At 46.5% G+C, this 13,197-nt stretch overlaps 1 protein-coding gene across 1 annotated transcript in view; it reads right to left on the bottom strand.

The window, feature by feature from the left end:
• Positions 1-13,197, bottom strand: part of LOC308106576 (Golgi apparatus protein 1-like) — a gene marked incomplete at its 5' end in the record, with an annotated part of 71,405 nt that overhangs the window by 27,499 nt on the left and 30,709 nt on the right. The window contains 5 exons of the mRNA XM_080458406.1: positions 1,597-1,734; positions 6,640-6,793; positions 11,011-11,112; positions 11,350-11,471; positions 12,712-12,929. Of these exons, the coding sequence (XP_080314532.1) occupies positions 1,597-1,734; positions 6,640-6,793; positions 11,011-11,112; positions 11,350-11,471; positions 12,712-12,929 (734 nt within the window). The remainder of the gene's footprint in view (positions 1-1,596; positions 1,735-6,639; positions 6,794-11,010; positions 11,113-11,349; positions 11,472-12,711; positions 12,930-13,197) is intronic.

Here is a 13,197-nt window from a genome sequence, read left to right as displayed (position 1 = left end):
GTTTTTTTATTTTATTTCCAAACCAGCTGCTCCCAAATATTTTTGCACATATTTACTTACTTTGCACACTTACTTCAGCAGTTGTACTCAGTCATTGGTTTATTGTATATTGTTCAAATGCTTTATAGTGGAGGATTCATTTTTTTCTGTAAGAAGGTCTTTTGGATATTTTGCTTCTTTATTTAACTTCTTGCTGCTTTAATAAGTACATTTCCTCATTGTGGGATGAAGAAAGTACAATCTAATGTAATCTAATGTAATCTAATGTAATCTAAACTCGGGGATGCTGCCATGAAGATGCTAGGTACTATTGGAAATGGCTTTATCTTGAGATTGTTGTAATTTTCTGTAGTAATTGTTTGGTATTGCAAATATATAGACATTCTAATTAAATATAATCTGTGCCACAACAAATCCATATTTAAGTTTCTTTTCCCCTTGTCCTGTTGGGCAGCTTGACCAAACAACATGATGTGATCTAGAACCTTCTGGAGTCAGAACAGTTCTTGTTCTTGAACAGGAAGAGACCTGGAGTCTCCTCCTGCTGCTGCTTTAGTAGGAGTTGGTATGGCTGGATGGGGGGGGGGGGGGCTCAAAGAGAGAGAGAAGATTGAGGGGGGGGGGGGGCATACAATACCCTTGTTAGTACTACATATATATTATTTACAGTTATCACACTGATCCAAATACTTTATAACTGTTATTAGATTAACCAGCCTGAGCAGCTCTATCTAGACAGTGTGTGTGTGTGTGTGTGTGTGTGTGTGTGTGTGTGTGTGTGTGTGTGTGTGTGTGTGTGTGTGTGTGTGTGTGTGTGTGTGTGTGTCACACCCCTGCCCTGAAAGCACCAGATGGAGAATGCAGAAAGGACCCCCCCCCCCCCCCCCCCCAGGAAAGAAGAGCCCACAAGAGAAGGATAAAGGGCCCCAGGCCCCGACCCAAGTCTACAAGCCGAGACCGGCCAGAGCAGGGCCCCCGGGCCGAGAGCCCCCCCCAATCCCGGCGGTGAAGCCCGCCGCACCCCCGGGAGCCGGACCAACCCCGCCCCTCCCGACCAGGAAGAGCGAAGGCTCGGCCGGGCCTGGCTGGAGGACAGCCAACCCCCCACCCCCCATGATACCCCCCGATCTTGATAGAGAATGTTACTGCTCTTTTTAATGTACCAATACTACGAGTCATCTCCATTTGAACATTCGGGTCCAATCACACTGAGGCGTTGCTTTCTTTGATTCCTCGTCAGGAAATAGAACCAGCAGGGATTTGATTTCCAGTGAGTTTGCTGATTCAGCAGGATGGGCCGGCTGGAGGCCATGATCCTTCTCTGACTGAAGATCTGCTTAAATTTCAAGCCATATTTTAACTCTATATATTTTAACTTTAACACATTGCGACGATGAAGAAATGAAAATTACTAGTTTAAAAGTTATTACTTATTAAGACCAGAAGGATCAAATAATGAAGCTGGAGTTTGAGGAGAAAGTTGAGGAGTACTCTTCCTCTAGTTACTTTTCTGTGGATGTCCTGGAGCTGGACCAGTTGCTTTAAGAGGCTCTGCAGCGTCTGTCTGGTGAAACGAGTCCAAAGTGAAAAGCTCACCTGTCCTGTGTCCGTCTTCTCGCTGCACCACTTCCCCAGGTCGGTCATGCAGCGCTTCTGCAGCTCGGGGTCCAGTTTAACGTCCAGCGCCCTCTGGTGGAGGATCCTCTGCACCTCCACCTTACAGTCCCGAGATAACTGCAAACACATCAACACAACCACGTCAACAAGCTGGCGGACACATGAACAGATTATCACTCCAGATTAAAATGACCAGTTCTTTTCTCATGCCTTGATTGAAGCTGTCAGCTCGGTTCTCTTTTGTTTGGATTTGACCACAAGGTGGCGCTACAATGAGTGTAAGTAAGTGACTGAACCAACTCCTCTGATTTATTTTCATTTTTCTGATGGACGACATTATGAAACAGAAAATGTTATTTTCATATAGAATGACAAACAAGTAAAGTACTTTTTATCCACCACAGACCACGTCACACTGAGTTCCTACAAACAACACAGGGTTTTCTCTTTGTTGGATCAAATGTTAAAACAAAATGCAGATGAATTTTAATTTAGTTTCACAGTCAAACATCTGAGGAAGTGAACGGAACAAAACACCTTTATTCTGGGAGCTTATTTCCATTTCGGAAAAGTTGCGGTGGTTTGTTGGTGCGGTGGAGCAGTGGTTTGGTGGTGAAGTGGTTTGGTGGTGAAGTGGTTTGGTGGTGAAGTGGTTTGTGGAGCAGTGGTTTGGTGGTGAAGTGGTTTGGTGGAGCAGTGGTTTGGTGGAGCAGTGGTTTGGTGGAGCAGTGGTTTGTGGAGCAGTGGTTTGGTGGTGAAGTGGTTTGGTGGAGCAGTGGTTTGGTGGAGCAGTGGTTTGTTGGTGCAGTGGTTTGGTGGAGCAGTGGTTTGGTGGAGCAGTGGTTTGTTGGTGCAGTGGTTTGGTGGAGCAGTGGTTTGGTGGTGCGGTGGTTTGGTGGTGAAGTGGTTTGTGGTGAAGTGGTTTGTGGAGCAGTGGTTTGTGGTGAAGTGGTTTGTGGAGCAGTGGTTTGTGGTGAAGTGGTTTGTGGAGCAGTGGTTTGTTGGTGAAGTGGTTTGTGGAGCAGTGGTTTGGTGGAGCAGTGGTTTGTTGGTGCAGTGGTTTGGTGGAGCAGTGGTTTGGTGGTGCGGTGGTTTGTGGAGCAGTGGTTTGGTGGTGAAGTGGTTTGTGGAGCAGTGGTTTGGTGGTGCGGTGGAGCAGTGGTTTGTTGGTGCAGTGGTTTAGTGGAGCAGTGGTTTGTGGTGAAGTGGTTTGTTGGTGAAGTGGTTTGTTGGTGAAGTGGTTTGTTGGTGAAGTGGTTTGTGGTGAAGTGGTTTGGTGGTGCGGTGGTTTGGTGGAGCAGTGGTTTGGTGGAGCAGTGGTTTGGTGGTGCAGTGGTTTGGTGGAGCAGTGGTTTGTTGGTGCGGTGGTTTAGTGGAGCAGTGGTTTGTGGTGAAGTGGTTTGTGGTGAAGTGGTTTGTTGGTGAAGTGGTTTGGTGGTGAAGTGGTTTGTTGGTGAAGTGGTTTGTGGTGAAGTGGTTTGGTGGAGCAGTGGTTTGGTGGAGCAGTGGTTTGTTGGTGAAGTGGTTTGTGGTGAAGTGGTTTGGTGGAGCAGTGGTTTGGTGGAGCAGTGGTTTGTGGTGAAGTGGTTTGGTGGAGCAGTGGTTTGGTGGTGCGGTGGTTTGGTGGTGAAGTGGTTTGGTGGTGAAGTGGTTTGGTGGTGAAGTGGTTTGTTGGTGAAGTGGTTTGTGGTGAAGTGGTTTGGTGGAGCAGTGGTTTGGTGGAGCAGTGGTTTGTTGGTGAAGTGGTTTGTGGTGAAGTGGTTTGGTGGAGCAGTGGTTTGGTGGAGCAGTGGTTTGTGGTGAAGTGGTTTGGTGGAGCAGTGGTTTGGTGGAGCAGTGGTTTGTGGTGAAGTGGTTTGGTGGTGCGGTGGTTTGGTGGAGCAGTGGTTTGGTGGAGCAGTGGTTTGTGGTGAAGTGGTTTGTGGTGCAGTGGTTTGGTGGAGCAGTGGTTTGGTGGTTTAGTGGTTTGTGGTGCAGTGGTTTTGTGGAGCAGTGGTTTGGTGGTCAGATCTCAGCCAGGCGGTCAACATGTTGGATTCTGGGCAGACAGACTTCATGTGAGGAGTCTGCATGTTCTCCCTGATCATCCCAGGTTTCCTCTGGGTTCTCCACCGTCCAGGACATTATCTGCTCCACTGTAGGTCCCTTCCTGAGTCCCCTGAGCTCATTTGAACGACAAATTCAATCTAGATTTTACAGATAAAGGAGGACAACAGTTGGTACTTTCTGTGAGTCAACAAGTCACATTGTGTCTGTGGTGGTCAGAATGAGCTCAACCTCTCTGACCGACCGTCCCTCTTTGACCGTCTGTATCTCTGACCGTCTGTATCTCTGACCGACCGTCCCTCTTTGACCGTCTGTATCTCTGACCGTCTGTATCTCTGACCGACCGTCCCTCTTTGACCATCTGTTCCTCTCTGAGCATCTGTCCCTCTCTGACCGTCTGTCCCTCTCTGACCGACCGTTCCTCTTTGACCGTTTGTTCCTCTCTGACCGACCGTCCCTCTCTGACCGACCGTCCCTCTTTGACCGTCTGTTCCTCTCTGAGCATCTGTCCCTCTCTGACCATCTGTATCTCTCTGACCGTCTGTATCTCTGACCGTCTGTTCCTCTCTGACCGACCGTCCCTCTCTGACCATCTGTATCTCTCTGACCGACCGTCCCTCTCTGACCATCTGTATCTCTGACCGTCTGTCCCTCTCTGACCATCTGTTCCTCTCTGACCGTCTGTCCCTCTCTGACTGTCTGTCCCTCCCTGACCATCTGTTCCTCTCTGACCGACCGTCCCTCTCTGACCGTCTGTATCTCTGACTGTCTGTCCCTCTCTGACCATCTGTCCCTCTCTGACCATCTGTATCTCTGACTGTCTGTCCCTCTCTGACCATCTGTCCCTCTCTGACTGTCTGTTGGCTGAAACTGGGATCAGCTGCTTCGTGTCCATGAGAAGATGAGAACTGATTCGTTTCTATTTAACAGCCTGAATGAGAAATTCTAACGTCTGTTTGTTGCGTTTGACAGGAAGTCAAAGAACCAGATGAAATGAAAAGATTCAAATCAGATTTCATTCAGAATCATCATCATCATCATCATCATGGATTTAACCCTTCACCAGGATCAGAGCTGATGGAGCTCTTACCTGCTCCACCTGGTTCACCTGTTCAAAGGAAACACAGCAGAGTTACAGCTGAGCAGCCTCCTCAGGTGATCCACAACGCTAGAACCTGGGTGGAGCATGAAAACACTGAACTAACTCCAGCAGAGGAGGAACGTGAAGAAGACTTTACATTATGTTGTACTTCTCATCTTAAACACTGCACTTCTTAAAGTTTTTAGCCATTTCAGACAAATAAAACACCAAAATCTCATGAGGTGAGACGATCCTTTAACTGCTGAGTGAACTGCTTTAACTCCAGACCAGTCCTAATGACGAAGAGGAGAAGACCAAGTAATAACGATGAAGAGGAGAAGAGCAAGTAATAACGAGGAAGAGGAGAAGACCAAGTACTAATGATGAAGAGGAGAAGACCAAGTAATAATGACGAAGAGGAGAAGACCAAGTAATAACGATGAAGAGGAGAAGAGCAAGTAATAACGAGGAAGAGGAGAAGACCAAGTACTAATGATGAAGAGGAGAAGACCAAGTAATAACGATGAAGAGGAGAAGACCAAGTACTAATGACGAAGAGGAGAAGACCAAGTAATAATGACGAAGAGGAGAAGACCAAGTAATAACGATGAAGAGGAGAAGAGCAAGTAATAACGAGGAAGAGGAGAAGACCAAGTACTAATGACGAAGAGGAGAAGACCAAGTAATAACGATGAAGAGGAGAAGAGCAAGTAATAACGATGAAGAGGAGAAGACCAAGTACTAACGATGAAGAGGAGAAGACCAAGTAATAATGACGAAGAGGAGAAGACCAAGTAATAACGATGAAGAGGAGAAGAGCAAGTAATAACGAGGAAGAGGAGAAGACCAAGTACTAATGATGAAGAGGAGAAGACCAAGTAATAACGATGAAGAGGAGAAGACCAAGTAATAATGACGAAGAGGAGAAGACCAAGTACTAATGATGAAGAGGAGAAGACCAAGTAATAACGATGAAGAGGAGAAGACCAAGTACTAATGATGAAGAGGAGAAGACCAAGTAATAATGATGAAGAGGAGAAGACCAAGTACTAACGATGAAGAGGAGAAGACCAAGTAATAATGATGAAGAGGAGAAGACCAAGTACTAACGATGAAGAGGAGAAGACCAAGTACTAATGATGAAGAGGAGAAGACCAAGTAATAATGATGAAGAGGAGAAGACCAAGTACTAATGATGAAGAGGAGAAGACCAAGTACTAATGATGAAGAGGAGAAGACCAAGTAATAACGATGAAGAGGAGAAGACCAAGTAATAATGATGAAGAGGAGAAGACCAAGTAATAACGATGAAGAGGAGAAGAGCAAGTAATAATGATGAAGAGGAGAAGACCAAGTAATAATGACGAAGAGGAGAAGACCAAGTACTAATGATGAAGAGGAGAAGACCAAGTAATAACGATGAAGAGGAGAAGACCAAGTACTAATGATGAAGAGGAGAAGACCAAGTAATAACGAGGAAGAGGAGAAGACCAAGTACTAATGATGAAGAGGAGAAGACCAAGTAATAATGATGAAGAGGAGAAGACCAAGTACTAATGATGAAGAGGAGAAGACCAAGTAATAACGATGAAGAGGAGAAGACCAAGTAATAATGATGAAGAGGAGAAGACCAAGTAATAATGATGAAGAGGAGAAGACCAAGTAATAATGATGAAGAGGAGAAGACCAAGTAGTAATGATGAAGAGGAGAATCTGAGCTGTTTAATTCAGATCTTTTAAATTTGTAATACTTCTATCTTTGTGTATTAATATTCATCGCCTGCAGACAGGAAGTGACTTGTTCCTTGTTCTTTGGGTGTCATGTGGAGACAGACGATCTGATTGGACGCCACCTGATGTGACCTTGAGTTCCAGGCGGAGCGGCGGCGACGTACCCGGCGGCCCTGCTCCTCGCTGCGGTAGGCGTGGCGGTACAGGCAGGAGAAGACGGCGCCCGGCGGCATCAGCTCGCTGGTCTGGTTCCAGCCGTGTGTGTGGCAGAGGCGGGTGGCGTCGCCCTGACACTTCCTGTACAGGACGGGATCCAGTCTGTCCACAAACACAGAGACACTGCAAAGTCCAAACATCCAGCAGCGTTCATCCCACAAAGTCAGGAACAAGAAAACTAACAATACTTTGGTACAAGTACTAGTTACTTCTTTAAAGTAGAGAATCAACTTCACCAGTTACTGAAAAGAAGGAGTAACTGTTACTTTGGTGTGTTTCCCTCAGTTATAGGGCTGTTCCACCAAAAAGAACCAGGTTCTAGTTCAGGGCCGGTACCAGAGCCAGTTCTTAAATGAGCACCACCAAAGAACCGGTTCTCTTTCCACCGTTAGCGGAGCCAGTAGAGCTACGTCACTGATTTCACCAATGTGGCGCTGACAGCCTCGTCCAGGAACCAGGAGACGGACTGTACCAGAGGTTTAGTCCGGGTCGCTCCATCTAGTCTGACCTGAACCTCTGAAGCACCAAAGAGCCAGAAGACATTACGTCTCTTCTTGTCTCTATTGGTGTTTGTTCACGTCCGTCTTGCTTTAGTCCGGAGCCCCAGAGTGGACATAGAGGGGAACAATAACACGTGGATGAGTTTGGCTCTTATTTTCCACCATTCCAACATTCCATAGTGACTTTCTGCTCCTTTCACTTTATTTCTGGACGTGTCTGAATCAAAAGCTTCAACATGGAGGAATGGAGGTGTAGAATGATAGAACGCTGCTCTACAGCCGTTTCCATGGTAACCTAGGTAACCACTCTGATTAAAGTTCTCTTTCACATGAAGACATTAAAAGGCTCATTTTAGCTCTAAAAACTCCAACTTTCATTTCCAGTAGTTTGTAGTTTGTTTTTTAGTTGCTGATGAACCAAAGTATTTATTATAAAGAAGTTCTGTGGTTATAAAATAATATCAGAGCGTCTCAGAGCGTCTCTGAGTGGAGCGGAGCGCCCCCTGCTGCCTCACACTGCCTTGCTCAGCGGCTGCAGCTCCTCAGCCGGCGGTCAGAAGGTGAAACAAGACCTGGACGTGACGTTAGTGATAATAATGTCACCATGAAAATAAACTACAATGGAAAACTGCTTCTGATTTATATCTGACGTAGCTGACTGACAGGTGGAGCTCTGCAGCATCTCGAGAGCCGCGGCTCCGCGAACGTGAATTAAATAATCCCGTTCCCTCGTATTATTAACTTCAGGGAACCACTTATTATGTCGTTCCCATGCTTATTTTTTATTTTTTCTCTATAACCTCTCTGGGGCTCCGTGTTCGCTGGAGTTTTCAGAAAGCTGGTTCAGCCTCGCTTCCGCCTTTTAGGTAGAGATAACTCCTGAGATACCTCCAGAGATAACTCCAGAGATACCTCCAGAGATAACCTCCAGAGATACCTCCAGAGATAACTCCAGAGATACCTCCAGAGATAACCTCCAGAGATAACCTCCAGAGATAACTCCAGAGATACCTCCAGAGATAACCTCCAGAGATACCTCCAGAGATACCTCCAGAGATAACCTCCAGAGATAACTCCTGAGATAACTCCAGAGATACCTCCAGAGATACCTCCAGAGATAACCTCCAGAGATACCTCCAGAGATACCTCCAGAGATACCTCCAGAGATAACTCCAGAGATAACCTCCAGAGATAACCTCCAGAGATAACTCCAGAGATACCTCCAGAGATAACTCCAGAGATACCTCCAGAGATAACTCCAGAGATACCTCCAGAGATAACTCCAGAGATACCTCCAGAGATACCTCCAGAGATAACTCCAGAGATACCTCCAGAGATAACTCCAGAGATACCTCCAGAGATAACTCCAGAGATACCTCCAGAGATACCTCCAGAGATACCTCCAGAGATAACCTCCAGAGATACCTCCAGAGATAACTCCAGAGATACCTCCAGAGATACCTCCAGAGATAACTCCAGAGACACCTCCAGAGATACCTCCAGAGATACCTCCAGAGATACCTCCAGAGATACCTCCAGAGATACCTCCAGAGATAACCTCCAGAGATACCTCCAGAGATACCTCCAGAGATACCTCCAGAGATACCTCCAGAGATACCTCCAGAGATAACTCCAGAGATACCTCCAGAGATACCTCCAGAGATACCTCCAGATGAGTACCTGCATTTGATTACTCACCAATACCGAGTACTTAGGCCAATACACACGTTTATTTTTTTCCACAGATGTTATTTGAACAACATTCCTACATTATGATGGACTGACATTCAAAATTTGTTCTTTTATGGTCCTGCCACATTTACTGTAAGAAAACCTTTCAATAACACTTTGTTATCTGAGTGTGTGTGTGTGTGTGTGTGTGTGTGTGTGTGTGTGTGTGTGTGTGTGTGTGTGTGTGTGTGTGTGTGTGTGTGTGTGTGTGTGTGTGTGTGCTCTAAAGCCAGTTTAAGTAGCAGCAGCAGGAGCCTCAAACTGTCTTTTCGACAGTCAATTTTCCAAGAAGACAAAATATCGCTGTGCGCTCCTCACTGCCTGCCGGTATCGGTATCGGTATCGGTATCGGTGTTGGTATCGGTATCGGTATCGGTGTTGGTATCGGTATCGGTGCATCCCTAGTATATAACCAACCTCCCAGTGCTTCTCTTGGTGTTTAATACAAGGACATACGAGCAGGCATCTTTTCACTGTGTTAACTCGCTACAGAGTGACGATAAAGGACTACTCTACTCTACTCTGCTGTACTCTACTCTGCTGTACTCTACTCTGCTCTACTCTACTCTACTCTATTCTGCTGTACTGTACTCTGCTCTACTGTACTGTACTCTGCTCTACTCTACTGTACTCTGCTCTACTGTACTCTGCTCTACTGTACTGTACTGTACTCTACTGTACTCTGCTCTACTGTACTCTACTGTACTGTACTGTACTCTGCTCTACTGTACTGTACTCTGCTCTACTGTACTCTGCTCTACTGTACTCTGCTCTACTGTACTGTACTCTGCTCTACTCTACTGTACTCTGCTCTACTGTACTCTGCTCTACTGTACTGTACTCTGCTCTACTGTACTCTGCTCTACTGTACTGTACTCTACTCTACTGTACTCTGCTCTACTGTACTCTGCTCTACTGTACTGTACTCTGCTCTACTGTACTCTGCTCTACTGTACTCTGCTGTACTGTACTCTGCTGTACTCTACTCTACTGTACTCTGCTCTACTCTACTGTACTCTGCTCTACTGTACTGTACTGTACTCTGCTCTACTGTACTCTGCTCTACTGTACTCTACTGTACTCTACTCTACTGTACTCTGCTCTACTGTACTGTACTCTGCTCTACTGTACTCTGCTCTACTGTACTGTACTCTGCTCTACTGTACTGTACTGTACTCTGCTCTACTGTACTCTGCTCTACTGTACTGTACTCTGCTCTACTCTGCTCTACTGTACTCTGCTCTACTGTACTGTACTCTGCTCTACTGTACTGTACTGTACTCTGCTCTACTGTACTCTGCTCTACTGTACTCTGCTGTACTCTACTCTACTGTACTCTGCTCTACTCTACTGTACTCTGCTCTACTGTACTGTACTGTACTCTGCTCTACTCTACTGTACTCTGCTCTACTGTACTGTACTGTACTCTGCTCTACTGTACTCTGTAAATGATTTCATGATGCTTGAACCTCTATTGACTCATCACTTAAATGTTTAAATTTAAATGCTAAATGTTTCTACCATTAATGGATGAAAAGTACATGACCTGCAGGTATTACGTTCTGAGCTCTCTGGGTTGTTACAGGCTGCAGTAGAGTCAGAACCTGCTCTTGTTTTTATAGTATTATCAAGTTTATATTTATGTTCTGTGCAGTAATGTGACTTTATGACACGTTCACTGCAGTGATTCAGATTCACATTTAATAGCTGATGGACGATTCACCACGGATTAACGTGGGACTCAGAGTCGGAGGTTTGTACTTGATGGGACGTTTCAGCCGCTTACTCACAGCTCAGATTGCTCACTAGTGGCTGACGGGGATTAACGGTCACACCAGGGAGGGCTGGCACTTCTACTACTACAGTCACACTGGTGACTTTGACTAAACTAAATGTCCTCAGCAGAGATGCTGATTCAGCACTCAAAAATCTCCAAACGTTGTTGAAAACTCTGGAGACACCAGGCCTGGAAACATTAATCATGCCGGTGTTTGAGAGGAATGGTTCACCGGTTAGTGACCGGATGCAGGTCACTCCAGGAGGGTGATGAAGTTCACTATTTCTGTTATTATGAGCGAAGAAACTCACTTCCAGTCTCTGGATATGAAATACTGCAGCTCCAACAGTCGGTGCTCACAGTCCTCCACCATCTTCTCTGTGTACAGGTGCTCCATCAGACACGACAGGATCCTACACACACACACACACACACACACACACACACACACACACACACACACACACACACACACACACACACACACACACACACACACAGTCATTCAGTCATTTATTTACAATAAAAGCTAAAATAAAAACTTTGATAATGACATATTTGATTATTAATTCGGTGTGTGTGTGTGTGTGTGTGTGTGTGTGTGTGTGTGTGTGTGTGTGTGTGTGTGTGTGTGTGTGTGTTCCCCTCACATGGGGTCTCCGTTGCGGATGTGTTTGCAGGCGGTCTGGATGACGGACTCGCAGGCCTCGTTGAGCGCCCGGTCGATCCGGTAGTCGGCTCCGGGGTCGGCCGACTGGATCAGAGTCTGGAGCTGCAGGCAAAAGAACACAAAACATTTTAACTTTGATTTTCTATGATTTCTTGATTCCTTTGCAATCTTTCTGTTCCAACCTGCTGATCAAATACCAGCCGTTTTCTTTAGTTCTCGCTGTAAAGTCTTTTACAAGTTGTGTATTTGTAAGAAAATAGATCATGACTGCTGAAGCTAAAAACCTCGAGAAGCTTCCAAACGTTCTGGGATTCATCATACAATGTTTTAGATGCATTTGGAGGATAAAGGTGGAACCTCCTCCAGAAGAACAGGAAGTCACTTCCTTCTTCCAGCTCCTGAACAAATTACTTTCAGCTGTTTCAACCATCCTGGCTGAACTGTGTAGGAGCTGCTCTGCTGAAACTCTGCTGAAACTCTGCTCTGCTGAAACTCTGCTGAAACTCTGCTCTGCTGTGTGCTGCTCATGTGTTCCAGCTCTCTCATGACTATCAGTCATATTTTAATCATATTTAACTTGTAACACTGTAGGAGCACCGCAGCTCCTTAAAATGTGGGAGTGCAGGATTACGTGATGCACCTGAACGCATCATGAACAGCTGTCAGCTCCTGGAGTTCAAACCAACCAACATGGCGCTCTGACACAAACTCTCTTTATTACTGAAATGTGTTTCTGAAAGCTCTGGAGGACTGGAATAAACTGCTGTTGAAAAGTTAAAACGCTGCTTCACAGACGTGTGGCTGCTGTGTGGGGGGGCGTGGCCAGCGGTGAGGGGGCGTGGCCTGCAAGTTATACAGCTTCTTATCAAGTATGAACTGTTGGCTGACGTCACTGCTGAATATTCTTCTTGTTCTTATGGGTTCAAAAAGGGAGGATGCAGGAGCCTTCAGTCACTGGTTGAAGTGTTCTAAACCATGAACCCTCTGCTGAGTTACTGCAGATGGAGGCCCAATCCATCCATCCATCCATCCATCCATCCACCATCCATCCATCCATCCATCCATCCATCCATCCATCCATCCATCCACCATCCATCCATCCATCCATCCATCCACCATCCATCCATCCATCCACCATCCATCCATCCATCCATCCATCCACCATCCATCCATCCATCCATCCATCCATCCATCCATCTCCTCCCTCTCCTCCGTTCCCGGGTGGTGGGGGTGTCAGTCTGAGCACCGTCACCCAGATCACATTGCACCATTAAGAACCTTCCTGCGGGTGGAGAGTGGAGGCTCCATGTTAAGGTTAGAGTCTGAGTGGAAGTCTTCTTACGGCTCTCTGGCACATGCTGTCGACGGCGGTGCTGCGGTCGCCGCGACCCATCCTCATCAGGCAGTGCAGCGTCCGGCCCTTGCGGTGCAGCCCCGAGCAGTGAGCCTCGATCTCCGTCCGGCAGTGGAGCACGATCTCCGGGCTGAGAGAGAAATCCTCCATCAGCATCCGCCGGTAGTCCAGCATCTCGCCCTGACACTCGCCGCTGACCGTACGACCTGCAAACCAGCAGCATCACTCACTAAGCTCCGCCTTCACAAAACCATCAGTCAGTCTGCAGGAATTCACACAATTCATCAACGGGAAGGAGAAGGTCTGCGGCCTTGTAAGGGATGAACCCTAACAGGAACACACACGTGTGTTTAAGTTGATGGATCTGGAGTCAATCATCTAGTCTTGTCACCAGGACGAGGTGACAGGTGATCCAGTGTCTGTTCTCATTGTGAGCTGCTGCTGCTGCTGCTGTGGAGCTTAAGGTGAAAGACT

The sequence above is a fragment of the Lipophrys pholis genome (assembly GCF_963383615.2).
Source record: "Lipophrys pholis genome assembly, chromosome: 2".
NCBI classification, from domain to species: domain Eukaryota; kingdom Metazoa; phylum Chordata; class Actinopteri; order Blenniiformes; family Blenniidae; genus Lipophrys; species Lipophrys pholis.
The sequence above is the reverse complement of the archived record's forward strand: the minus strand, read 5'-3'. Positions and strand labels throughout refer to the sequence as shown.